We start from the raw sequence: 26,860 nt of genomic DNA, 5'->3' as shown, positions 1-26,860 counted from the left end.
TGTTTTAATCTAGACTTATACAGGTGCAAAGAAAATCAAAATCTGGTTCTATGGGTTAAAATAATTTGGCTCTAAAGAAAGACATGCTTTAAAACTTCCTCCATACAATCTGATCAAGGAAATAGTTCCCATGACAGACTTGTTCTTATCAGAGTTGTTTATTATCTGCACTACTTAATGTTGGGTACTCATTTCTATTAAGTTTGTGAGGTATAAAAACAAAATGGAGAAGATGGAAAAGCTTCTAGATTAATATACTAATAATGAAATAAATCCCCCCACCCCCCAAAAAATCCCTGATGCATCATATTGCAAGAAGGTCTGGAATGTGTTCATGTTCTATTTTTCAGATAACAATTGCCACTAGAAACTGAGAACCCCGTTGGGTGTTAATCTTTTCGTTTCTTGTAAAATTACAAGTGGGCTTACTAGTGCCAATGCAACATGTTACTTATAGGCTTTAATATTCCACAAATGTTAGTTTATATTTGTACGGTATTCCTTGCTGATGGTAAAACACATTTTTCAAGTATGAATATTTTGCACGTATATTCTCTTTTGAAGATTTCAGATTCTATTTCTCTTAGTGTGCATCATCAAAAGTGATACAATATTAACCATTTTCTCTTTTCTCTGTAAAATTGTTCATGTGTTCTTCACATTTTTAAATAAAAAAGAGTGATTAAATATTCAGAAATCACCAACAAAGGCTAATAAATGTCAATGCAGTTCCTCTATAAACAGAGCACTTGAAGGGGAAAAACATATGTCCACAACAGTGCATGCCATGTTATGTGCATCGGACTTTCTGGTCCTGTAGCTCTGATGCTTTTAATGGAGCCAAGAAAAGTTCTGAGCCAGCCTCTTCTTCTTCCATGGACAGTAAATGTCAAAGAAAGAGAGAGAGGAGAGTTTTTTCTAGTCTTGTTCCAGTTGACTTTGGTGCATTATTGTCTGCATAAGGAGAATGAAAACCACAGCAGAACACCACGAAAATCAGACTTTTGAGCACTCTGCATGAGATCCACAAGTTGGATGACTGAGCAGCAATACCCAAAGAGGAAAATGCTTTGGTTGCCTTGAGCTAGCATGTTAAAAGAAAGGTTTGTTTTCCTTCCAGGTAAGTAAAAGTGCTTGTTGGATAACAAAGCAGGAAAGAAAATCAGATTACTGATGAGAAGGTAGAAATTTAAAATGTCTATCATTTATAGCACAAGAAATCAAGAGTATGTCAGCCTCTCTCATGGCTGTGGTTTGTTTTAAAGATCTTCTCGGCACATTGGAAAGTTGACAAAGGTAAAGACATTAAACTCTATCAATACAGAGAAACACAGGAAAATGGCATAAAGAATCAGCACGTAGAAGCCTAGTTTCTTGTCAAGTTTCCATTTATTTACATGGATTCCACCCACCTGCAAGTATACAAAGTGTTAGTTACTGGTATCTCAAAGGACACAAATGCTACAAGCTTCAAATGAGGTCTATTTGAATCTGCTGTCCTTAAACATGCTAAAAATGGAGTCTTGGTCATTTTACAGATCAGAAAGGACAGTGGTCATTTTTTCAGATGGCAATAAGGCACATAACTGATCAAGTTAAACATGAGGGCTTAATTCTCAGCTACATTAAGACCTCTTTACACTGCTCTAACATATAAAGCGGCCTTGAAGTGGGTGTAACTTAGGGTGTGTCTACATTGCAGCTGGAGGTGTCCTTGGACAGACATACAAGCACTAGCCTTGATCAAGCTAACTTGCTAAAAACAGCAGTGTAGCCGTAGCAGTGCTGGCGGTGGCACAGGTTAGCGGTCTGAGATCCTAGGCCATTTGGAGCCCTAAGTAGGAATAGCGCCGTCTCTGTCCTAGGTAACATTCAGGCAGTTAGTCCATGCTGCCATCTGCACTGCTGTGGCTACACTGTTATTTTTAGCATGACAATTGATCACAGCTAGTGTAGGTATGTCTACACATGTGAGAAATTACACCTCCAGCTGCAGCATAAATGTACCGCAAGCGAGTGGCATATGTTCAGAACCCTTCACAGGGTCAGAGCTTGGCGAAGAGCTCTTAATGTAACCGAGAATCAAGCCCATAAGCGTATAGTTTCAACACACCCTTGAAGTCATGCAGCTCCCATTAATTGCTTCAGTACAGCCTCAATTATCAGGTAAAAGAACCTTCAGTGCTGCCCCCTAGATCTACTATGTTCTCTGGAACACTGGCCCTTACAGAGTGTTCCTTCCTTCAACAACTGCAGAGAAGCAGAGAACATAGTCTCAAAGGAGGTCAGAAGTAATGAGTTAGATGGCTTGTTCCTTCATACAGACAGTTTGCCAAAATACAGGCCACTCAAATTGTACTGTGCACAGACATTGGCCAGAATTTCCAAATCTGGGTGACTAGCCTAAAGTTAGGCTCCTAAATCCACATTTAGGCTCACATTTAGCGAGAGAGTAATGGGAGTGTTCAGAAGCTTTTCCATTCAGAGGTCACTGTTTCAGCTGCGTCAGGAGCCTGGTCATTCTGTCCATCAATACCCCATGGACACCTTCGACGATAAAATTTAGCTAACCCTCCCATACCTTGCCAAACTGCTGGACAGGTGGGTGGAGGAGGGGAAGATTTATGACACAATACAACACAACTGTTGTCTTTTAAGATATTATTTCGATATTTGCTTCACAGTGTGGCAAAGATGAGTACCAGTGATTGTGTCTACTGAGGGCTGGGCTGGCAAAAAGATTATCTCCATACAAGTCACTTGTGAGATGCATTGGCAAGTTAATTGTATAGCGACTAGGGTCTGATTTTTGCAATACTGGTCATCCTACCACCATATTTAGTGTGTCATTGGTACAATGCATTGGTAAGCCACAGACATGATGCAGAAATGTGAGGTGAAGCTGCAGAACTGGAATTAATTTGCAAACTAGATACCATCAGATTAGGCCTGAATAAAGACTGGGAGTGGTTGGGTCATTACAAAACCTAAACCTAATTTCCCCAATACTAATTTCTCCCTACTGTTACTCACACCCTTCTTGTCAACTGTCTGTAATGGGCCACTCTCTTACCACTTCAAAAGTTATTTCTCCTCCCTTGGTACCCTGCTGTTAATTGATTTATCTCGTTAGACTGACCTAACACTTGGTAAAGCAACCCACATCCTTTCATGTATTTATACCTGCTCCTGTACCTTTTACTTCATACATCTGATGAAGTGGGTTCTAGCCCACGAAAGCTTATGCCCAAATAAATGTGTTAGTCTCTAAGGTGCCACAAGGACTCCTCAGTTTTTTTGCTGATACAGACTAACACGCTGAAACCTGTCACATTCTCTATGTAGTCTCCGCTGGAAGTCTACAGTTTGAGAAACACTGCAAAGTGTTAATGAGGATGGATATTTACACTTTCAGAGTCTGGTTCTGCCCACATCTGGCTCAATGGGCATTTTGCCATTGACTTCAATGCATTCCACTTCAGGCCCTAGATGCATTAGAACTGACTTCAGACCCAAATTAATGTTTCACTTACCAGGCCCTTTGTTACAAAATAATAGCCCAGTCCTGAGAGTTACTTAGTTAGCTCCTCTTGGGAGCTGAGGTCCTCAGTTCTCACTGAAATAAATGGGAACTGAAGGTCCTCGGTGCCCCATTGAGTGCTGAGAGCCTGATTTAAAGCCCACTGATGTCTTTGGTTGTTAGATCAAGCTCTGTATGAACAAATGCTAGTCATAATGGCAAGTACTTCCAGTTTCTCCTACTGCTACATGCAAAGTAAATAGATGTATCAAATTATGACATGAAGTGAATACTCAAAGCGGTCACATTTTAAACCACAGAAATACTTACAGTAAGAGCTACAGACCCCAGCAGAAGAAGAACCGAATAGACCAGTCCCTTGCTATTTATCTTAACCTGTGAAAGTTAGACATAAGAGAACTTTAAAATGTTTAGGACATAGTAAGTGCAATAGAAAGTTAACTGCCTCTTGATTTAGAACATTTTCTATTCTATTTTCAAGTACTGTCTGAAATTTAAAACGAAGGGCTTGCCTACAGGACGGGGTACTGCACTCTACAGGGGTGTGATTTCTAAAGCGCACTAATACGCTGCGCACTAATTGGCCCGTGTTGACCCTGCTCAGGTGCACTAAACGTTTCCTAGTGTGCCTGCACCACATCAAAGTGCACTAGGGGTCTACACGGGCCAATTAATGTGTAACATGTTAGTGCACATTAGAAATCACATCGCTTAGTGCTCATTGCTTCACTGTATTGACAAGCCCCAATTTACAATTTTTAAATGACATATATCCTAGATGTTTAATTTATGGTAACAGTTACAATAATGGGAGAACAGCATGTTTAAAAGAATCAGAATAAATGTGTAAATAATCAGTCCTGCTTAAATAAATCCCCTCAGCACTTGTATATTGCCTTTGGCCAATAACTCTCAAAGAGAGTAAGCCTTATTATCCTCATTTTACAACCAGGTCAACGGAGACATGGAGAGGCAAAGAGATTTGCTCAAAGCTGCACAGACATACAGTAGCGGAGCCAGGAATAGACCCAATTGCTCCTGCCACCCAATACAATTAACTCACATTGAAAGCAATGGGAATTCATTGCATCTTGTGACAGGAAAACTGTTCGCATGTATCCCTGTTCTTTGGCCAGGAAATAACCTCATGTCTTATTTAACTACTAATAAAAATGCTCAGCATTTTTTACAATGTTTTCTTCTGAAAACAACACAAAAAAACGAAAATTAATTATAATTATATACACACACACACACACATACCGTTGATCCATAATTAATCAACATAGTTTGCATGCCCCATGGTACTCCAAGGCCTACTAAAATGTCAAACACATTGCTTCCTATTGTATTGGATACGGCCATATCACCAAGACCTGGGAAACAAAAAAACCAAATAATGATTCTCAGGTCAAAACAACACACAGGACAAACATTTTGTAACAAGGCTGAGGAGGAGGAGGCAGGGAGGGGGAGAGAGAATGACCATTGAGCAGCTTTGCAATGTAAGAGGACACTTTAAAATTAGCTAACTAAGAACTCCTGCAATCCCCACATGGGCAATTTGCTAAGTACCTAAGATCAGCAGATAATTGGGGTAATATTTACATAACCTTTTAAAATAAAAAAATGCTCACAACCAATATACTTTGTGCATGTATCATCCTTGATGGGTAAGCAGAAATTGTTTGGTGTTTGAGTTTGATGCCAATTAAAAAAACAGGTTGATAAGATTTGTCCTGTTTTTTCTGTAGTCCCAGGGCAAAGCTGGCCATGGGCTTCATTATAGGAAGCTGTGTGTGGTCTGTCTTCATCTCTTGGGATGTGCTCTGGGGCTGTGGGCTCTAGCTAATCTGAAAGTTGATCGTGAAAGATGCTGAGCAGTGTGGGAGCTGAGGACATTCAGCACTGAGCAGGACTGGGCCCTTATGTGTGTGAGCATCAAGTTCACTTTAGAAATTTCATTTTTTAAAAACAACCCCAAACAATAATGAAATAGGAGAACAAAGTGTGAGTGGGTGGTAAGGTCATAAGAACCTTGTTCTTACAGAATCTCTGTCTCCTGTGCTCAGTATTAGCTGGTGTCTGATTTTGATACCATAATAATGGTGGCCAGAGTGCTCACCCCAATTTGTTTCTCTCTCAAGTACCTGCTTAGTTATCTGTGCTACTGCCAAATCCACAAAACGTGTGTCAGGAAGGAGGAAAAGATCTAATATTGTTGGAAAGTCCCCTGCAAATAAGATCAGCTTTGTGGAGGAACTTTCAAGCCCATGAGACTTCCAGCTGGATCACATGCACAATGTCTGCTCCCAAGGCATGGCCTGACACAGTCAGTACCGCAGACAATCCATCCCTGGGATATCCTCGGGATTTGTGTTTATGGCGACACCTCTTGCAGCTTCCCTTCACTGTCATGGCACATCTGCATTTGCCCTTTGGGAAATCCTTTACTAAAGTGCCATGCATGGCCCTCACATGTTACATGAGAGATCAGGGATTCTCCATCTACCAGTTCACCAAGCTGTTCCTTGCCTGTACTCTCATAGTAAGTAATCTTGACCAGGTTTTTGCCTGATATGTGGCGATATTCTATTGCAAAGATTTGGCCCACAGAAATAAATAGTAAACTACAAATAGAATATTAAGTGGACTGTGAAATAACTAAACTAAGCAGATCTCTCTTTCCCCATTGATTTCTCATTTAACATTTTGAGTTAAACTTATGGTAGAGACTCTAGAGAACAGAGATAAAGAATGATAGCGTTTATTTTCTGGTTTCAGAGTAGCAGCAGTGTTAGTCTGTATTCGCAAAAAGAAAAGGAGTACTTGTGGCACCTTAGAGACTAACCAATTTATTTGAGCATAAGCTTTCGTGAGCTACAGCTCACTTCATCGGATGCAGCTGTCGCTCACGAAATAAATTGGTTAGTCTCTAAGGTGCTGTAAGTCCTCCTTTTCTTTTTGCATTTATTTTCTGTACAGATTCAAGCATTATGAAGGCATTACACTGATCATTTTAGCACTTTTCCCCCTGTATTTCCTCTACAGATCTACTGACTCTAATATCATACATGGAAGAAACCAATTTTAATGGGCAGTGTCCCAGAACAGTTCTTAACACAGCTGATCTATTTTTGTGAGATTTTCCTGCATGTAATTCCTAATATGAAGTGGAGAATGGATTATTTTTAATATACGATTCTTTGTTAGGCATATCCAAAACATATTTAAAAATATGTATAGCTCTTACAGTTATAAACGAAACATTTTAAATATGTTTATGCAGTTCACATCATACAGATGTGGGACTCTACTGGCTCCTGGTGGCTAGTTTAAGACTTCAGAATTCTTGGAGTCTGTATGCAGCCTGGAGAAAAAAGAGCCATCCTTTGGCATTAAGGGCTGTAGGAGCTGCAATACTGCAAAATGCTATTATTACTATCTGCTCCTTTCTCAGCGTGATACAAATGGACACACTCATGCTTGTTTTAAGCAACAATGGTAAAGGATGTGTCCATATATATTTCTCATGTAAAAAAGGAAAGCTTTTAAAAAAAAATCAAAAGCTCAGCCATGTAAATATGAGCTGGAAAAATCTTTGGCCTTTTAAATAGGAAAGTTAAACTAGACATAGTTAAGGTTAATCTTTCCCTACTCAGTGTTAATATTCATCGAGCCAAAAGGAAGATCCTGGCTGTCTCTAGTTGGATGAGGAATATGTTTGAAGCAAGTTAACTTTTGTTGTGCCTTTCCTCCACAGTATCTTTCCCCATCAACTTAATTTGAAATCAATGCAAGTTTTACATGCAGGACTTAGGACATGATCCAAAAAGAAAATCCTTTTTCTATGCACTTTTGGTGTATAATCCTATTTTTATGGCTAATCTTTTTTGGTGTAGCACATGTGTACGTTACATCGTTCTAATCTGACTGATCTATACTGCATATGTGAGTTTTGGTTGCTGAATGAACTACCAGAACATTATGCAATTTCTCCTGATGCTTCAATCCTCTTGGATGTAATAAATGCCCCGTACTCATAACCAGAGATGTAACAGGGTGGAAACCATTTTTTTTTTTTGCAGCACCAAGCAGAGTGGGGCCCTGGTCCATGACTGGGGCTCCTAGGTGCTATTGTAATTCAAACAGTTTGAAAAAGCTACATATTACAGAAGCACAGCATGAAATTGTTGGAACACTTGAACAGAAATGATACCTTGTCTTGCTACTATTAAGCTGGCCATGCAGTCTGGTACACTCGTTCCTGCGGCTAGGAAAGTAATGCCCATGATAACATCAGGGATCCCCAGAGTGTATCCAATTATAGTAACCTGCACAGTCAGGGAAAACAGCCATTTAAAATAATTGGGAAGTCTCTCTTATTCTGATACTGTATTTCCAATACAATTGTGATTCACTCTTCACTTTAATTTCTGGATGTGGCCGTTATGACAGTTAGATACACACACACACACACTTCTGTAAGGAAACAAAATTTTAGCAACAATCTGACTAAAAACCTCCTACTAGGAAACAATAAGTACTTGTAGGCACATTCTTAAGGGTTTTATGAAAGCCATTTAAAGTGCTCCACTTTATACATTTGTAACAGGATGTACTGGCCCCTTAAGGGCGCTTACAGACCAGTACAGACTGTTCTTATTTTCTGCCTGGAACAGTGGAATGCTGGGTGGCTCCCAGGTCTGAAGGTTGCTCTTCATTTGGCAGCAATGCAGGCTGGGAAGAGGGCGGAGCTCCCTTTGCCATAGTAAGAGAATGGCTTGGGAAGAGGTGAGACCTGTTCTGAGGCTCTTGACAGAGACACTCCTGAAGGGAATAGAACATGAGTCTCTCTAGACAAATGGCCCCGATGCAGCTTTGGAAGAGCCTAGGGGGAGACAGCAGCTTGTAATGGGGATCCCAGTAAGGGTCTCAAGGGGTGTGTGTGTTAATATACCCTGAAAAAGGGACCAGAAAGAAGGCTTCATAGCCAGCCAGCTAAGCAAGCCTAGGAAGTAGCCTGTGGGAAGAGTAAGAGTGAAGCTGGAATATTTGAGATTGGAGCAGACAGCTACTTCATTGCTCAGGGGATTAGAGCTGGAGCCTGTGGTAGAAAGGGTGGCATAAACCTCAGTGCTGCCACCTTGAAGTATTGTGCTGGCACTCCTATAAGAAAAGCCTATTTCTAGATCTGTGCAATCAAGGGGCAAGGGGCTCTTTTGGGAACCCCTGCAGCCAAGGGGAAGAGTTTCCACAGACTCTTAAAGCAGGCAGTGGCCCAGAAGCAGAACTGGGCCAAAAGTTTTTGCTTGGACTCTTTTTTTCATTAGAGTTGTGGTTACCCCAGAAGGGATGGAGTCTTTTTTCTTTTTAACTTAGCCAGAGGATTAAATCAAGTTATCCAATCACTAAGACATTTTCCCACTGAGAGGGCAAGTAACTGTGAGGACACTGAGGCATGGCCCATCTTAAAAGAGATCAGAGACACTGTTACAGCATTTCTGAACATATCCTACCTTTGGTCTTTCCACAAAAACTCCCACTGTTTTCAACAGAAGTTCTGAAAGTGGAACCAGGATAGACAGCATGGTCTTACTGAAGTACAGATGCATTGAAGTTGTGGCAATGTGGTACATCAGCAAAAATGAATTGTTGGAATATGAATCTCTCAACCAGTTTTTGCTACATATTGTAAAATCAGGGAGAAAGGGCTTTACTTTATAATATAATACTTTAAATACTAACTTACGGGAAAATACTGTATCCAAGTGGAAATGGAAAAACAAAATAATCCCCAAATGTATAATATACTGACAAAGCTATCAGTATGTATCCCAGACAAGTAAAGCTGTGTCACACAGCTCACAAGCCTCAAGCAAGTTATGAAGATCAGCTGTTCATAAATGAAGATGCTTCCAAAAGGTCACACGGAACTGTTACATATTTCATTTTCCAGGGTACGTATTACAAGAGAGTTAGATTTTTTCATTTTACTGATCTTTAATTGGAGGAGGCATGTGAACGCTTTATCCACCCTGCCATTGACCTACCAGTCCTTCAGCAATACTAACATAACTTCTCTTTAGCTTTGCCTCTCTTTGAATAGAAAAAAAATGCCTTTTTAAACTTCCAAAAATATTTTTTTAATTACAAAGAGTCAAATTTGAGCTACTTTACGATTCATGTCTCTTCTGAGTGAAAATGTACATTTAAGTATAAAAACTGAGAGAAAAGAGTGAATCACCTGGACTGGCGTTTCAAGTAAGAGTGTTTCTGAACAGATCATACCAGATATACATCTTCATCAGAGCCTACATTTTTGCACATTAAGAGCAACTGAAAAGATTTATGGGTAACCTCTATGGCACTCTTACTAAGAAGGATAATACTTGCGACTAATATAGTCCGTTCCACCCAGAGCATTTTACACTGTATCTGATCCTCCAACCCTCACTACTCACCTGAGTTACTGTGTATGTTTCAGGATCAGGCCTTAAGGCCATATTTTTAAAGGTATTAGGTGCCTAAAGATACAGATAGGCACCTAGTGGGATTTTCAAAAGCACCTAAGCCCTAACTCCCATTCAATATTAGGAACTAGGCACTGAGGAACTTTTGAAAAAAAAAAATCACACTAGGCCCCATCTGCATCTTTAAGTGCCTACCTTTAAAATTATGGTCCAAAAGTACTGTCCAGAAGAGAGACTAGCACATAGGTCATTTATTAGAACTACTAGACTGCACACATCCCAATGTGGTTATGTCTTTTAGTTCACCTAAAACAACCTGGGATTGGAGTTGAAGACATTCACCATCTGGCCTGTACATTTCATTTCTTAAAACAAGGTTTTGTTGCATCTACTTACCATCCACACCATAAAATAGGAGAACAAAGCAATCCACAGAGTGGATAAAATGAATGTCAGCATAAAAAAGTTCTCCCAACGCGGTTTGCTGCAGTTTGGAATGGTACAAAAGAGTAGGAATAGCAATGGCCACGTGAAAATCCATTTGACTTTGTTCATTTTTCCATCTGCGGAAAGAACGGAAAACAACCTATTTAACTTTCCTGTTCCTGCTGCACCAGGTCCAGTTACATATGTATGCACACTATGTGGACAGAGGAGAAAATAACAAATAGGCTTGGTTGCAGCTGTGCATTTTGGTTTGAGGGTCATTTGTCTCCCTTGCCCCCGTGTTCCCAGTTTCTGTCTCTCTTTATAATATGGCAAGTTCTGCCCTTGGATGCATGTGTAGGGTTCCCACTGATTCAAACCAGACAATGTACATATATCTGACGATGAAATTGAGCCACAATGTATTGCTCTTTTGAATTTAAAACAGAAGGCTGGTAGTATTGCCCTTTCAGGGGCATGTTATCTTACCATTAAGCCCCTCACCTGAAATAAAAAGCAAAATACAACTTTTTTTTTTAAAAGGAACAGTGTAAAAAATTGCCCACTTCTGTGCAATATCAGTAAACATTTTCAGCTGATATAAAAACAGACGTTGGCCTTCATTCTGAGCTGTGTCTGTGAAGGATCTACCGCTACAGAATTTGCAAATCACAGTTTACTATCTGCATAACAATACACTCACTCTTGCTTCACAGACAAGACATATGAAATGCTGATGTTTCAAAACATTGCAAATATGTTGCAAATGTGCATGTAAATTTCAATTAATGGGATCAGAGGCAAATTACAGGATTTTCACAGACTAGGGATTATATTCATATTCCTTGAGACATTTTAGAGCATTCTACAAGTTTGCTTTCCAGGCTGACAAATGATGGGCACAGTCAAGTGCCCTTTATGTAGCTTTATTTTGGATAATAATTAAGCTAGCAGGGGATTTATTGATGCTTGAAACAGTATAAATGCCCTGATCATTGTGTGTGCAAGATCTATACAAATGTGCTGTTTTGAAACAGATGGATGGTCACGCCAAAGGAAAAGAATAAAAAACAGATACATCTCCACTGTAGTCAGAGTTACACCACTGTAAAACTGGTGTAAGTGAGACCAGAATCTGCATTAATGTCCCTTGATGCTTTCTTTAATGAATCAAAAATTAGTTGTAGAGAGCACAAACAAATATTATGCTGCCTTCAGCTTTAAAAGATAGTAGTAATGCTGAAACTACAGCTTTCCAATGCTTATATGAGCCTGCGCTGCAATGAAAGGTTTCAGAGTAACAGCCGTGTTAGTCTGTATTCGCAAAAAGAAAAGGAGTACTTGTGGCACCTTAGAGACTAACCAATTGATTTGAGCATAAGCTTTCGTGAGCTACAGCTCACTTCATCAGATGCATACTGTGGAAAGTGTAGAAGATCTTTTTATATACACACAAAGCATGAAAAAATGCAATGAAGACAGCTGGACCAATGCTTTGTAATGGGGATTTCTCTTTTTTGTCACAAAAGAGCTATCCATTTAGGCCTTGATTTAGCAAAATTAGTGGAAAGTCAATGTGAGCAGTCATGGTTTAACATGTCCTTAAGCTTTGTTGATTCAGGACCTTAGGTAGGATCCCTGTCAGGGTACATACCCCCAACAAAGAAAATGAAAGACAGCAACTGCAAACACCATACTTGTTATCTAGCAAAACAGGGATCTCTTCTTACCCATGTGACAGGGAAAACATACCAGCCTGATTCTACTCTAGTGTAAATCAGGTCTAAGAACAATGAAGCGTTACACCAGTGAGAGATGAGAATCAGGTCCTTATTTTTTTTCCAGTAATTTAGTGAGACAGTTGCCCACTCATCCTGCAGTTGGAGGATTTTTGCTTCATTAACGAAAGCGTCCAGAAACATTGGTCTGGATTCTGGTCTAACTTACACAAGTTTTATGCTGGTGCAACTGACTAACGTAGAGTTACTTGTGAATTATACTAGTTTAGCTGAGAGCAGAATAATTCCTGTCTTGTTTCAAGTATTTCAATCTTTTTCAAATCCATATGCTCTGCACTGTGTATAAGAGGCTTTGGGAGCCAAACATTCCAAAGAGACAGTGCTACAATGAAAAGTCTTATAGTAATTTTCAATATATTCCTCTAATGCTATATGCCTCTATTTCTTCACTAAGGAGCTTTATACTTGCAGGAATCACTTTCCCATTAAAATGCAGCCATCTCTAGGTGAAAGATAACAGGTAAACAACACACAGAACAATAGCGATGAGAAGGGAATATTGGTCAAAGCCCTACTTTTAAAAAAAAGTGTCATATGGTTTGCAATATCCACATACAGCAGACAGGAACTCCGTTTTAAAGTCTCACCCAAAAATCCCACACTTGGTAAACCACACAGTGTGATGCTGGCAGATCAGGTGTCAGCTCATGCCAAAGTCCCCACATCTCAACTGAACACTGACAAATACATAGCTGGAATCAGTCTGGCTCACCTGTGTGTTAGTATTGTTAAGCCAGGTGTTAAAATGATAAGAATGTGTTTAGATTTTATTGAATGCGTCTGAGTTGTTGCATGCATTAATCTCACTTGTAACATCTGAATTTCATATTGTAAGCCAATATCTGAGTGGTTGTATTGTGCACCTCTGTGACTATGTAAAACACCGACAGGAAAGAGACATTAAATTAGTGTGAAGGGCTGCTCATCAACAGAAGGTCTTACATCCTTCCCAACAGGAAAGGTCCATCAACACCAGATGTTAAGAGGATAAAATACTTTGTTGTTCTGCTCTCCCCCCCCCATGAAGATGAGTCATGCAAGTGGATTTCCCCCTGTCCCCTCCCCCAGATCAGCTGAGTTTGCAGCTCAGAGGACATGTCAGAAGGGGGATAAAAACTCCAGACAAAAGGAACTAGGTATCTTTATGCTGCTTGGTCTGGGGGAAGGGGGCAGGGGAAGGGATCCCCAGCTGTGTAGCATGAGGTAGCCCTAAAGAATATAGAGACTTTGCTGAACATAGAGGCTTTTGAAATTTAAGATTATAACTCATTTGTGTGTATATGTTTACCTGCTTTCACCTTGTAAATAACTGTTTCCTTTTCCTGTTTCACAAATCTATATATAGTTTATTAATGAATTGGCTACAATAGTCTTTGGTGTGAGATTTAAATTGCCATTGACCTGGGGTAAGTGACTGGTCCTTTGGGACTGTGAGTAACCTGAATATTGCTGTGATTCTTGATGTAAGAGACGATTTATCACAAAGGTATGCTCACCTGGGTGGCGAGACAGATTGGAGTACCAAGGGGACTGTCTACAGCTCCATGTTAAGGATCTTATAGTACCTGAAGAGTTTACACTTGACAATTGGCTCGCAAACTCTAAGTATAGAATTCACAGCCAATCTGGGGTTTGTGCCCTGGCTCCTAACAATCTGCCCTGAGGCTGGTCCTCACACTCTTGAGTTGCTGCAGGCAGCGTTACACATGGAACTCAGTTTTGTCTAGCTGAGATGGGCCAAAGGCTGTGATGACACTGCCAGGAGTCAAACGCACTGCTGCAGCTCAGGTATTTCAAACTTGATATCTAGGCCATTGAATCATTTCTTCTGGGAATGAAGGAGGAACAAGTAGGAAGAGTGCATTATTCACTGTATTATTGTGTAACTTAAATTAGGGCCTGCGAGACAGAGTCAAACCAATGGTCCATCTACTCTGGTATGCTCTCTGACAGTGACTTGTACCAAATGCTTTAGAGAAAGTGTCAAAACCCTCAAAAACGGACAGTTATGGAGGGAGCTTCTTTCTAACCCCAGGCAGTTAGTGGTTAAAGCTGGAGTCTCGAAGCATGAGTGTTGACACATCTAGTAGATGTTTATCCCAATTGGTGATAAACTGGTTGAGAAACAGGAAAGATTTTGTAGACCTTTCTGTAGACGTTCCTGTTTTTGTTTGAAATTTTGAAACTTGAAAAAAAAATGCTGACCATCCCTACTCTAGTCCTTTTTTTAATTCTACCAAGCATTTCGCTTCAGTGTAACTGGTGGCAATGAATTCCACTCGTTAATTATAAATTGATCCTGATCCTCAGCTGGTGTAAATCAGAGTAGCTCTACTGAAATTAATCGAGTTGTGCCATTTACACCAATTGAGGAGCTGGCACTGTCGGTGTCTTTGTTTTTTAAAAAGTGTTTCATTTTATCAGTTTCAAAATTTGTTACTTTAACTTTTTAAACAAAACAGTCTTTTTCCACTAATGAAAATGGATTTTAAGTTCCCTATCTCCTGAGTCCTAATTACGCTTTATAATTTACAGCTGAGATTTAGGACTAATCATCATCAGCAATATTTAATTCAAATTTTGATCTTAAGTCATGTAGTAATGAGGACTGTACAGCACCACATAGGAGCTCTTGTACTAACCCAAGCAAGAAGTATAATTCTGCAACAAAATGATGTTATTCTCAAGGGCTAAGGATTGATTGGACTAGTGTATGAAATTTAGTGTATGTAAATTAGCCAATCAGCCTAATTTGTTTTTAAGAGTCTTCTGCGTGCTAGGCACTTAACAAATGAGTATGTTACAAATGTTACATCCTTACTGTGGTACCGATCATGGAAGCCAGAGACTAAACCCAAAAGGTTCAGACTACAGCAGGTCAGGAATTTTATGTTTGAATAGTTTTTGGTTTTTTTTTAAATGGAAAATGCCCTTTCAGAATTTCAGTTTTTCCGAGTTTGATCTGCAAAAATGTCAGGTTTTTATTTTTCACCCTAAATTGGAAAATTGTATCCAAAACCTCAAAAGTTTCTGTGGGATGGAAGTTCTGTTTTCCCTGCCAGTTCTACTTCCAACAAACAGATCTTTATTACAGCCTCTCAGAGATCACTCTGCCTGCACCATGACTGGATCCAGCATGTTACACTTCTCAGTGTATGCCATGACTGGGTATCTTACAAGCAGTGTCCACTACAATGAAGACAGGTCCCTGATGTGAAGAATTTATCTGAGTCTACAATGACAAATTCTGCTGTCCATTACACTGGAGTTACTCCAGATCTACAAAGGAGGGAATGCAACAAAAAGAAAGAAGTTAGAGTGGAGATGCTCAGTATATCTGTTAGTTCCACTGTTTGTTTGGTTTTCCTTATTACTGTCTATTTTGTTACCACATCTTTGAGCAGAGAACAGGCTTCCTATAGCTTTTTCTTTTAAAGAGATGGATACAACATAAGTGCTACTTAAAAGAAAGTCATAACCTGTTACTTCTCTATTGTAAATCCAATCACAACAGGGACCAACATCTTTCTTACCAAGAAGGAGGACAATTGGCAAACGCACACATTTTCTTGTCTAATTTATGAAAAAATCAATCTATATTTTGTATCATGTGAATCGGCACAGACATCTGTGCTGTGATAGAGAACAACAATCCAACGTCTGATTGCAAACAGAGGCACATATGCAGCCCAAGAGGGAAACAGAATTTTCGTCACAACATATTACTTTTAGGTATCTTTGTCTTGTGGTTATAGCTCTGTTCAGTTGGTGGATTACCAATGGAATGACCTAGAGCAACATCAAATCTGCAAGTTTTTGTTCCAAACTGTCTGTTTTTAATGTCCTTTCAAGATGCCAGGGCATAGGATAATGGGTAGGATTTGCTAACCTCCTTGGCCAGTAGCTCTATCTTTTTAGTTCTGGAAAAAAATTCTTATCTTCACAAACATAATATTTCATTATAGTGAATTTAGGACCCACCCTGTGCAACAAGGAGTTCTCAATTTCCATTAAGTCAATGGGAGTTCAAAACAATCCACACTTTTACAAGAGGCTTGAAGATGTAGCAATAAATGGGATTTAACTATGTGCTTACAAAAAGAAAAGGAGTACTTGTGGCACCTTAGAGACTAACCAATTTATTTGAGCATAAGCTTTCGTGAGCTACAGCTCACTTCATCGGATGCATAAAGTGGAAAATGCAGTGAGGATGTTTTATACACACAGACCATGAAAAAATGGGTGTTTATCACTTCAAAAGGTTTTCTCTCCCCCCACCCCACTCTCCTGCTGGTAATAGCTTCTCTAAAGTGATCACTCTCCTTACAATGTGTATGATAATCAAGGTGGGCCATTTCCAGCACAAATCCAGGGTTCAACAAGAACGTCTGAGGAACAGTGGGGGGGGGGAGGGTAGGAAAAAACAAGGGGAAATAGTTTACCTTGCATAATGACTTAACAACTGCCAGTCTCTATTCAAGCCTAAGTTAATTGTATCCAATTTGCAAATGAATTCCAATTCAGCAGTCTCTCGCTGGAGTCTGGTTTTGAAGTTTTTCTGTTGTAATATCGCAACTTTCATGTCTGCAATCGCGTGACCAGAGAGATTGAAGTGTTCTCCGACTGGATTATGAATGTTATAGTTCTTGACATCTGATTTGTGTCCATTTATTCTTTTACGCAGAGACTGTCCAGTTTGGCCAATGTACATGGCAGAGGGGCATTGCTGGCACATGATGGCATATATCACATTGGTGGATGTGCAGGTGAATGAGCCTCTGATAGTGTGGCTGATGTTATTAGGCCCTGTGATGGTGTCCCCTGAATAGATATGTGGGCACAGTTAGCAACGGGCTTTGTTGCAAGGATAGGTTCCTGGGTTAGTGGTTCTGTTGTGTGGTATGTAGTTGCTGGTGAGTATTCGCTTCAGGTTGGGGGGCTGTCTGTAGGCAAGGACTGGCCTGTCTCCCAAGATTTGTGAGAGTGATGGGTCATCCTTCAGGATAGGTTGTAGATCCTTGATAATGCGTCGGAGAGGTTTTAGTTGGGGGCTGAAGGTGACGGCTAGTGGCGTTCTGTTATTTTCTTTGTTAGGCCTGTCCTGTAGTAGGTGACTTCTGGGTACTCTTCTGGCTCTGTCAATCTGTTTCTTCACTATGGATGTAGAAGCCCTCTACACCAACATTCCACACAAAGATGGACTACAAGCCATCAGGAACACTGTCCCTGATAATGTCACGGCAAACCTGGTGGCTGAACTTCGTGACTTTGTCCTCACCCATAACTATTTCACATTTGGGGACAATGTATACCTTCAGATCAGCGGCACTGCTATGGGTATCTGCATGGCCCCACAGTATGCCAACATTTTAATGGCTGACTTAGAACAACGCTTCCTCAGCTCTCGTCCCCTAATGCCCCTACTCTACTTGTGCTATATTGATGACATCTTCATCATCTGGACCCATGGAAAAGAAGCCCTTGAGGAATTCCACCAGGATTTCAACAATTCCCATCCCACCATCAACCTCAGCCTGGACCAGTCCACACAAGAGATCCACTAGGACAGGCCTAACAAAGAAAATAACAGAACGCCACTAGCCGTCACCTTCAGCCCCCAACTAAAACCCCTCCAACGCATTATTAAGGATCTACAACCTATCCTGAAGGATGACCCAACACTCTCACAAATCTTGGGAGACAGGCCAGTCCTTGCCTACAGACAGCCCCCCAACCTGAAGCGAATACTCACCAGCAACCACACACCAGAACCATTAACCCAGGAACCTATCCTTGCAACAAAGCCTGTTGCCAACTGTGCCCACATATCTATTCAGGGGACACCATCACAGGGCCTAATAACGTCAGCCACACTATCAGAGGCTCGTTCACCTGCACATCCACCAATGTGATATATGCCATCATGTGCCAGCAATGCCCCTCTGCCATGTACATTGGCCAAACTGGACAGTCTCTATGTAAAAGAATAAATGGACACAAATCAGACATCAAGAACTATAACATTCAAAAACCAGTCGGAGAACACTTCAATCTCTTTGGTCACTTGATTACAGACATGAAAGTTGCGATATTACAACAGAAAAACTTCAAAACCAGACTCCAGCGAGAGACTGCTGAATTGGAATTCATTTGCAAATTGGATACAATTAACTTAGGCTTGAATAGAGACTGGCAGTTGTTAAGTCATTATGCAAGGTAAACTATTTCCCCTTGTTTTTTCCTACCCCCTTTCCCCACTGTTCCTCAGACGTTCTTGTTAAACCCTGGATTTGTGCTGGAAATGGCCCACCTTGATTATCATACACACTGTAAGGAGAGTGATCACTTTAGAGAAGCTATTACCAGCAGGAGAGTGGGGTGGGGGGAGAGAAAACCTTTTGAAGTGATAAACACCCATTTTTTCATGGTCTGTGTGTATAAAACATCCTCACTGCATTTTCCACTTTATGCATCCGATGAAGTGAGCTGTAGCTCACGAAAGCTTATGCTCAAATAAATTGGTTAGTCTCTAAGGTGCCAAAAGTACTCCTTTTCTTTTTGCGAATACAGACTAACACGGCTGCTACTCTGAAATATGTGCTTACAGTTAAGCATGTGTTTAAGTGCTTTTTCTGAATCGGGGCTCTAACAGGCAGCTAAGCTGTGCAAGGGCTCATACACATCAGCTCATTCTCAAGATATGCCAATTCAATCTCATTCTGATGTACTCCAGCATTTCTTAACAATGCTGCTCCAAAGGATTCACAAGGACACCTTCCCTACAAGGTCAAGTGAGCCATCTCCATAACTGTATACCTGGTCTTCACTTGCCCAGGAAATGAAATAATCCTATGGTCATTCCTCAACTCAGTCTCTCCACACTTAATACTGAGCACTGCCTCGAAAGCTTATGCTCAAATAAATTTTTTAGTCTCTAAGGTGCCACAAGTACTCCTTTTTTTTTGCGGATACAGACTAACACGGCTGCTACTCTGAAACCTGTCATTCCCCTCCTAGATCATTCTATCTTAAATGGGCACTGACAGACCAGAGGGGATTCTTTCTTTAAAACTATCCTGAGGAACAATAATTTATTAGTTTGTGCACAATCTACAGGGCTGAGCTGACTTTAAATTCTACTTTTAAAACGGTGGTATTTAACCACCCAGTTTGAATAAAAGCGATTTAAGTAGCTGTGATCTCGGGGGGCGGGGGGGATTCCTTTTTGCCTTTTTAGACTTTTATAAACTGAATTTTTAAAAAAAAAAGTTTAATGGTAACAGGGCTTTAACTGGGTAAGGAATGGTGTCCCTAGCCTCTGTTTGTCAGAGGGTGGAGACGGATGGCAGGAGAGAGATCACTTGATCATTACCTGTTAGGTTCACTCCCTCTGGGGCACCTGGCATTGGCCACTGTTGGCAGAGAGGATACTGGGCTGGATGGACCTTTGGTCTGACCCAGTATGGCTATTCTTATTATTCTTATATTCACATTTTTTAGCCCATGCGCTGTTTACTGTCTACTTTATATTAACCAAACAGCAGAGTGTCAGATGAGCCTCAGCTCTTAAAAGCTAATTGTCCAAATGTTAACCTGCAGATCAGGAGAGATCAAGGTACTCTTTTTAGGGAGAATTGTTACTTTTCCATACAAGCCAAAGTCAAGATCTGGTAGTATAATAATCCCTTCCACAGCAGCTGCTGCTGTTGTCTTGCGTCTCGAGATGGGCCCGAAACAAACCTGGAACCCCTCTGAAATTTGGGGTGTTTGAAATTCAGTCTAGGATCCTGCCTGGATCTTGTAGCTTGAGACTATCTTTACTTCCTTCACGTAACTCTCCTTTTACTTCCAATTCCAATACCCGAAAGCCTTAGTTCTATGACTGAACCCTACCACTGAGGGGGCACCACACATAACAGGGAGTAGATCTTTAAGACAATACATTCGAAAGCAGCATTATCTGAGGTAGATTAAACGGCACTAACATCTATTTCAGAAGAAAGATGTTCTGACAAAAGTAACCATGGTGTGTAACTTGAAGAAGCAAATCAAAACCAAAAAGAGACATGACTCTAGAGCAGCAGAAAAAAATGTTTGGACTAATCCTTGGCCATCTTAACTGAGGCTCTAAAAAAACAAAAAAAAACAAAAAAAACTTTAATTAAAGTGAATTCCCTACTTTGCAAACTGCAAGCACCTAGCCTGGAAAATCCTTCCAGTGTCTATTCTTCCTAGAGCTCTTTATAGTACAGAAAGAATACATGAACTTCTGATCTTTAGAAAATGTATGTTCCTTATTCCTGGCCTGAAAATGCATCAAAAGATAGACAGAGGGGATGCGGGGAAACTGTCTGAAAATTACCTTTCTCCCTAAAGCCAATTTCAAATGTCAGATTTTTTTAGGCTGCTGATTGTACCCTGGCTCTTAAACAACAAAGCATGGTGTTGTTTCTTTACATTTTCCCAATGTTATTGAAGTGGGCGCTTTCGAGAGCAAAAAATAGCAGAATTCTCCCTCAGAGTATGTGAGCTGAGCAATGAGCATCCAAGCAATAGATAATCTTCCCAGACAACAGGGGAGTAAGAAAAGCTGAAAATAATAAGGATTTTAAATATCTGGTCCCTCGGCTCTTATGTAAACTCTTCCAGTTCTAGCTGAACTTTTCCTCTATTGTAGTCTGAAGTGTCTCATCACCTATTCCACTGCGGCCTGTTGGGCCTTAATTATCTGAAAAACATTCTTAATAAAATCAGAAATACTGCCTTAAAACAATGTCAATTCAAAACAATGCCTCAGATCAAACCCTTATGCTACCATGAATACTGTAGGACATAGGAAGCCTTACTAGGATCTCCCCCCTCCCTCCCCCTCCATTTACAATCAAGTCTCCTGGGTACTGAACAAACCCAGAAATGATAAAAACTTCCAGACACCAGAGGAGTGATTTATGCAGTAGTAGTAAAACTTTAGGCTCTGGGTAACAATTGCCCTGCGCTCAGGTTCTGCTCTGTTTAGAAATATGAAATGCAATATGGGACTGTGGTGCTCCAAACAGAACTGGTAGCAAAGAATGTACTGAAAATATCTAGATTAAAAATTATCTTTATAAACCTGACCATTCACCCTTGTGTTTACAATTATCTGTGTAAATTTACAGTGATTTCAAATTGTCACATTAGCATGGTCATGTGCGTCCATATGTGTAAATAAGCTCAATTTATTCTGCTGTACAAACAGTAAAAAACCTCTGCACAAATGCACTCGTTTGTTGCCAGCAATCCATCTAACAGGTCTGTTTCTTTAACAGATCAATTGTCTACCATGTTTTATCATCACAGGAGAACAAGTATTTATTACATAATGGGTTCCAATAATAGTGCACACCGCAATAAATGTGAAAATATATAGTTTCAACCAATCTTTCTTCACACATCATCTCTTTCAGTGGGCTCCAGTATTTCCTAAGATCAACGGCATTTCTGCTTTGATAATTAACATTTTAGAAATGGAGCCTCACAGAAATCAAACAGCATTCTCTTCTCTTTAATGCTCAACATCTATAATTCGTCCTTCAGTTTCAACAGGAGTTAGCATTATTCTTCATTGTATAGATATGTTGTTTTCTGCTGTTAAACAGCTGTTGTGCACCACCCCAGATATGGCTACATTTCAGTGGCAGGTGAATTAATTCCTGCTATATGATCTGTAGAGCATTTTGAAATGAATCAACAGAATCAACATATAAAGTGCTATGTAAATCACCACAGTAACACTTTCCCTGTATATAGCCCCTTTCATCAGAGGATTTCAAAGTGCTTTCAAAAAGTGGGTAGTATTAGTCACTTTTTATATATGAGAACCAAACATGTATATGACCATGAGGGCCTGTGTTTCCACTTGTTATTCTGAACCTCCTTTTTAATTCCTTTTCCTTCAAGAAGTCTTTCTGCCCTGTCATTAACATACATGTGTGCACCAGCTTACTCTTCATCAGGAGGCCAGTGTAAATAGTTCATTCCAAAGCTATTATTGGAGGTGTGCTGATTAGATTGATGTAGGTTATGTATTTAGTCCCCTCTTCCAGCTACCACCATTATACATCCAGCCCAACCGTGGAAAACTCCAGATCAGTCTTGAGGGCTTACCCTAGATCTCCACTCAAGCAGCACATCACAGTTGGAAATCAATGTCCTGAACCTAACAATGGCCCATTCACATTTAATGTGACCTCCAGCTGGGTTTTATTGTCATTTAACCCTAGCAAAACAACTTCAGATCAATTGCATAGTTCCACCTGACCGGCTCTTGACTGTCTCTACAACCCATTTTTTGGCATTTTAATTCTGTTCTGTTGTTCATTGTTTAGCACCCTCATTCTCTTGAAGATCAAACCTACCTGGTGGTGAAAAGGGAGACGCATTGTCATGCTCATTCTCCTCCTCTTGATTTTCCACAATGATGTTCCCATTTTCAATATTTTCATGTTTCCCATTTTGAATCGTTTTGCTCATGCCATTGGCAGAGTGGATTAGTCGCTGACGCTGCACAGGAACACAGACCAAAGAAACCAATGTAATCTTTGAAAAACTCTTAACTTTGCTAATCTTGTTCACCTGGTCAGCTCTGTTCTTTCAAACCCTACCACCTTGGAAGCCCTGATCAAATTCTCAAATGAATCCTATTTTAGCACAGAGTAATGAACATGGCTCATTTGGAAGCATTTTTCACCTATGGCTTCAGGCCTCAAGCCAGGAGTTGGGCTCATACCCAGTGGTGATGCTGCAGTGCTGTACTGCCAGGACTGCTGCACTATCAGAGGTGCTGTCCTTCAGATGAGACATTAACTTAGGTCACTTCTGCCCTGCTCCAATTCCTTCCCTACCCCATCCCCCCCACGTAGAATATAAAGATCCTGGGACACTTTTCAAAAGGGTGAGGATTAGCCCTGCAGCATCCCTGGTCTGATTAAACATAAGGGTTTGCCCATTGCTTTTTTGGAGCACATGTTGCTATGCTCACTGGACTACAGTAGCTACAGTGGTTGCTATTCAAAATAAATATTCACCACATGATGAGAGCTGAGACACTGCACTAATTCCATACAGTTTGGAAAGGCATGAGCTGTGCTATCTTAGGTGGAATGATGCAATAACAATCGGCAAGTGCTGTCTTTTTAATGGCAGCTGCGCCAACTCACTTGAAAGTGCTTTACCATACCTTGAACATCAAAGGTGCTGCCAGCATGTTAAACAATTCTAAACCTAATGTAACTGAAAAGGGAACTGAAAGTAGAGAGAACTCAAATCCACAATACATTGCCAAAACTTTGGTGGTTTGCATACAGTGGAACCCACATCCAAACCACCTCTGGTTTGGGGTTTAGTTTTGCAAACTAAAAATACCAGCTTTCTGGCCATTTCACAATTCAAAAATACTTTCTTATGGATCAGCTAATTGGCTGGAAAGCAACCCAGTTGCTACTAAGTGGTTTAGCTGAACTTCTCCCACTCCTTGTATTGCACCAGAGAGCTGACTTTCTAAAAACATATTTGTGTATGGTTGTTAGTTGGATTTTCCCCCTCCCGCACCCAAACATGCCAAATTTCTGCTAAACTGCCATGGGCTGTTCAGTGTTCTATAGTCCTGGGAGCTGTGTTATCTCCCCTAGGTTACTGGAACTTGCAAGAACCTATTTTTCTATACTTGTAAATCCCAAAATAAAAAAGGCCTTCACTTGGACTTCAAGTCACTCAGAAACAAAGGATGAATCCTGGCTCCACTGAAGTCAATGGGATTTTGCCATGGACCTTGTCGTTTGACCATTCTCAGGACTTTTGCTGCAGGGTTATGTGAAAGAGTCTCTCGTGGTGACAACATGTTCACCAAGGGCTAATCTGAGCCTGTTTGAAGAAAACGTCCCTTGTGAAAAGTCTGATCTGCTTTCCCCTTTGTTATATATAACTCAGGACTGTAAAGATTAACGCATTAGGCAAATGTCTGATGTTATTTGAAGCTCTGTCCAACTATTAAAACAATTAATAAGGTCCTGTGGTTGATTTATCTATTATGTTATCTTCCCTCAGTTCACTACTCTTATAAGTGCTCAAATGCAATTCCGGTGGCTAAAGGGAAAAAAAAAATTTCTTCTAACAAGAGGAGCTTCCTAATCTTTCCTCCCCTTGTACCTTCAAGGGCCCCTCTTCCATAGTGACTTACCCTTCAGTGAAAAGGGCTTAGTATGACTCCTATCATCCTGTCCTAGGCACCAATCAGTATAGTCACTAGAAAGTGACTTAAGTCTTCGCTGCCCTAGGAGCGGAGTTGGAGAGTCAACTTGTGATTCCAACGCCAAAAGCATCACTATAAAAGAACACGGAGTGGAAAAGAGGTCCTTTGGCAAACCCCCTTCAAAGCACTCATTTGTTATTCTCTTAGTGAACTTACCTCGTTAATAATGAGCCTGCTTGCCATCCGCAGTCTGGTTCTGGGTCCAAATTTATTTGTAATCATTATTCGTAAGCCAGCTTCAGGGAAGCGGAATTTTGGGGGACTGGAGCAGATGATCTCATCCACCATTACCACAGGGTTTTTGCCATATTGCTGCTTTCCCTTCACTAGTGATCACAATGCCAAGAGTTAGTTGGGAAATTCATTTCACCAGGCTTCCCTTTGCCTAGAGTTGCCCCATTGTGACTCATGCAGGGGATCACATTTACCTGAATTCTTGAATTTGCTAGCAACAATCCCACAGTGTTTCTTGAGCTGCACAAATCTGATCATCATTGGCTCTCCCTTTCTACCTGATTCAGATCATGTGTTGAAAGGGGTTTTCACTATCTTGAGTGGATATACGTTGGTATGGGTCTCATCTAGCCATTCATCATGGGCCACCATTTTTCTTTGTTTACAGACCATCACCATTCATCATGGGTTAGCAAGCTTCGCACAAACCACCCACAACTGAGAGAGCATATACAGCTCTTTGAAAACGGTAATGCTATCCAGTTTAAGGTGCTTAGCAGCTGTGCAGCCTGCTGCCTCTTCTAGAGGCCTGTCAGGGTCCCTTAGTGTTGGGTTCCCAGTCCCTGCAGAACTTCAATTTAATTGAATAGAATATTATCAATATCTTTAACAATATGGGGATTTCAAACTATTCAAGTTTAACACTATTACTTCGGGATAATTGTTATAATTGATCCTTTAATACAAAGGAACTTTAAAATTATACAAAGAGTTGTGGTACGGTATTACAATAATAAAAGGCACTATATTATACTAGGAATCAATACAAGTGTAATCAAAGGCTTCTTAAACTTAACAAATCCATGCAAGTATTTCCATAAATGCTACAAACTACACATAGCAAACACAGCAAGGCTCAGCAGACAGGAGACATACCCATGTGCAGTTAGAAAACAGGGCAAGAAGTATGCATGTGATTGAAATAAAAATTATCCCCTGAGTAAGGGGGCGGGGGGAGAGAAAACAGCATTCTTTACTGTTTGAGTTATTGCCTTTTTTTTTTTTTTTTGACAGCAGGTTACTTACATTAAGAGGAACAGAATTTAGGAGGCAAAAGTGAAAGACAATCATTAGTGCATAGTTTCAGCCAGGAAGCAAAGGAAATTTGGGAAAACATTCAACTCAAACAAAGGAATTAGAATTGCTCTGTCATATAAATGCATAGAAAGCTACATAGTTATTGAGCCTACATCTGTTATTCACTCCAGTGATTAAATATTTTTGTTTTTTCAGGATGAGGTCAGTTTCAACATACATGTGCAAACTACATCATCTATTGCAGCTCTGCAGCTTGTAACATCTTCTAACACATACGTTTTGGGATCTGAGAACAGATCCTCCCATTAACATTCACCCCCCAAAAAACCCCTGGATGAGATTGTAAATCACCAATACACCTCTTTACCCTCCTGTGCTTGAGCCTCTTGGTACTGGGGGAGGCAGAACTTTACAAGACACTGTTTTGTGTTTCATTAAAATGAGGCTTTTGGTGAGGGCATGGTGCTCACATGAGGCACATAAAGATATCTTAAAGTTTCAAAAGAAAACATGTTCTACTCAGAGGATCAGTTAAGTAGCTTTGGCCTTGCAGTTTAATGTACAATGAAGGATGAAACTTGGAATAATTTTGTATTGGGTGAAGGTAAAGCAGCAATTATCCTCCCACTCCCAATATCTTCAGCCAGATTTAATGGAATATTGCAGTGGATGCAAAATAAGGAGCAGTGCTCTTCTGAAGGCTCCCTAGGAAGTGATTGCACTGAAGCTATTTTTCCTGTGAAGCAGTGTAGAATATAGCCAAGATAGCCTGAACACTCACAGTTGTCATCTGACTCTCATTTAAAGGAGACTCAACCATAGCAGCCTAACATTTGCTTTAGTCGAGAAAAGAAATGTTTGACAACAATCCTGGTAAAGAAGAAAGCCCGGATACTTTGATTTAACGTAATCCTGCTAGACTAGCAGCTCTCACGTGAGTTTCTCCAGTGACGTCTCCAAAGCACTCCTTGATCATGCAACTTGTCAGTGAAAACACCACAGAAGCACTGCAGTCACAATGGAACAAATTCTAGGAGCACTAATGAGATTGTGGCAAAAC

At 40.4% G+C, this 26,860-nt stretch overlaps 1 protein-coding gene across 1 annotated transcript in view; it reads right to left on the bottom strand.

Annotated features, from left to right (window-relative positions):
• Positions 1-507: 507 nt before the first annotated feature.
• Positions 508-26,860, bottom strand: part of SLC24A4 (solute carrier family 24 member 4) — a 134,552-nt gene continuing 108,199 nt past the window's right edge. Inside the window, exons 11-17 of the mRNA XM_074956140.1 lie at positions 24,685-24,854; positions 22,637-22,781; positions 10,411-10,577; positions 7,761-7,875; positions 4,805-4,917; positions 3,851-3,916; positions 508-1,412 (exon numbers count right to left, since the gene is read on the bottom strand). Coding sequence (XP_074812241.1) covers positions 1,260-1,412; positions 3,851-3,916; positions 4,805-4,917; positions 7,761-7,875; positions 10,411-10,577; positions 22,637-22,781; positions 24,685-24,854 — 929 coding nt within the window. The 3' untranslated portion in view covers positions 508-1,259. The remainder of the gene's footprint in view (positions 1,413-3,850; positions 3,917-4,804; positions 4,918-7,760; positions 7,876-10,410; positions 10,578-22,636; positions 22,782-24,684; positions 24,855-26,860) is intronic.

This window comes from Natator depressus, chromosome 6, assembly GCF_965152275.1.
Source record: "Natator depressus isolate rNatDep1 chromosome 6, rNatDep2.hap1, whole genome shotgun sequence".
NCBI lineage: Eukaryota > Metazoa > Chordata > Testudines > Cheloniidae > Natator > Natator depressus.
The sequence above is the reverse complement of the archived record's forward strand: the minus strand, read 5'-3'. Positions and strand labels throughout refer to the sequence as shown.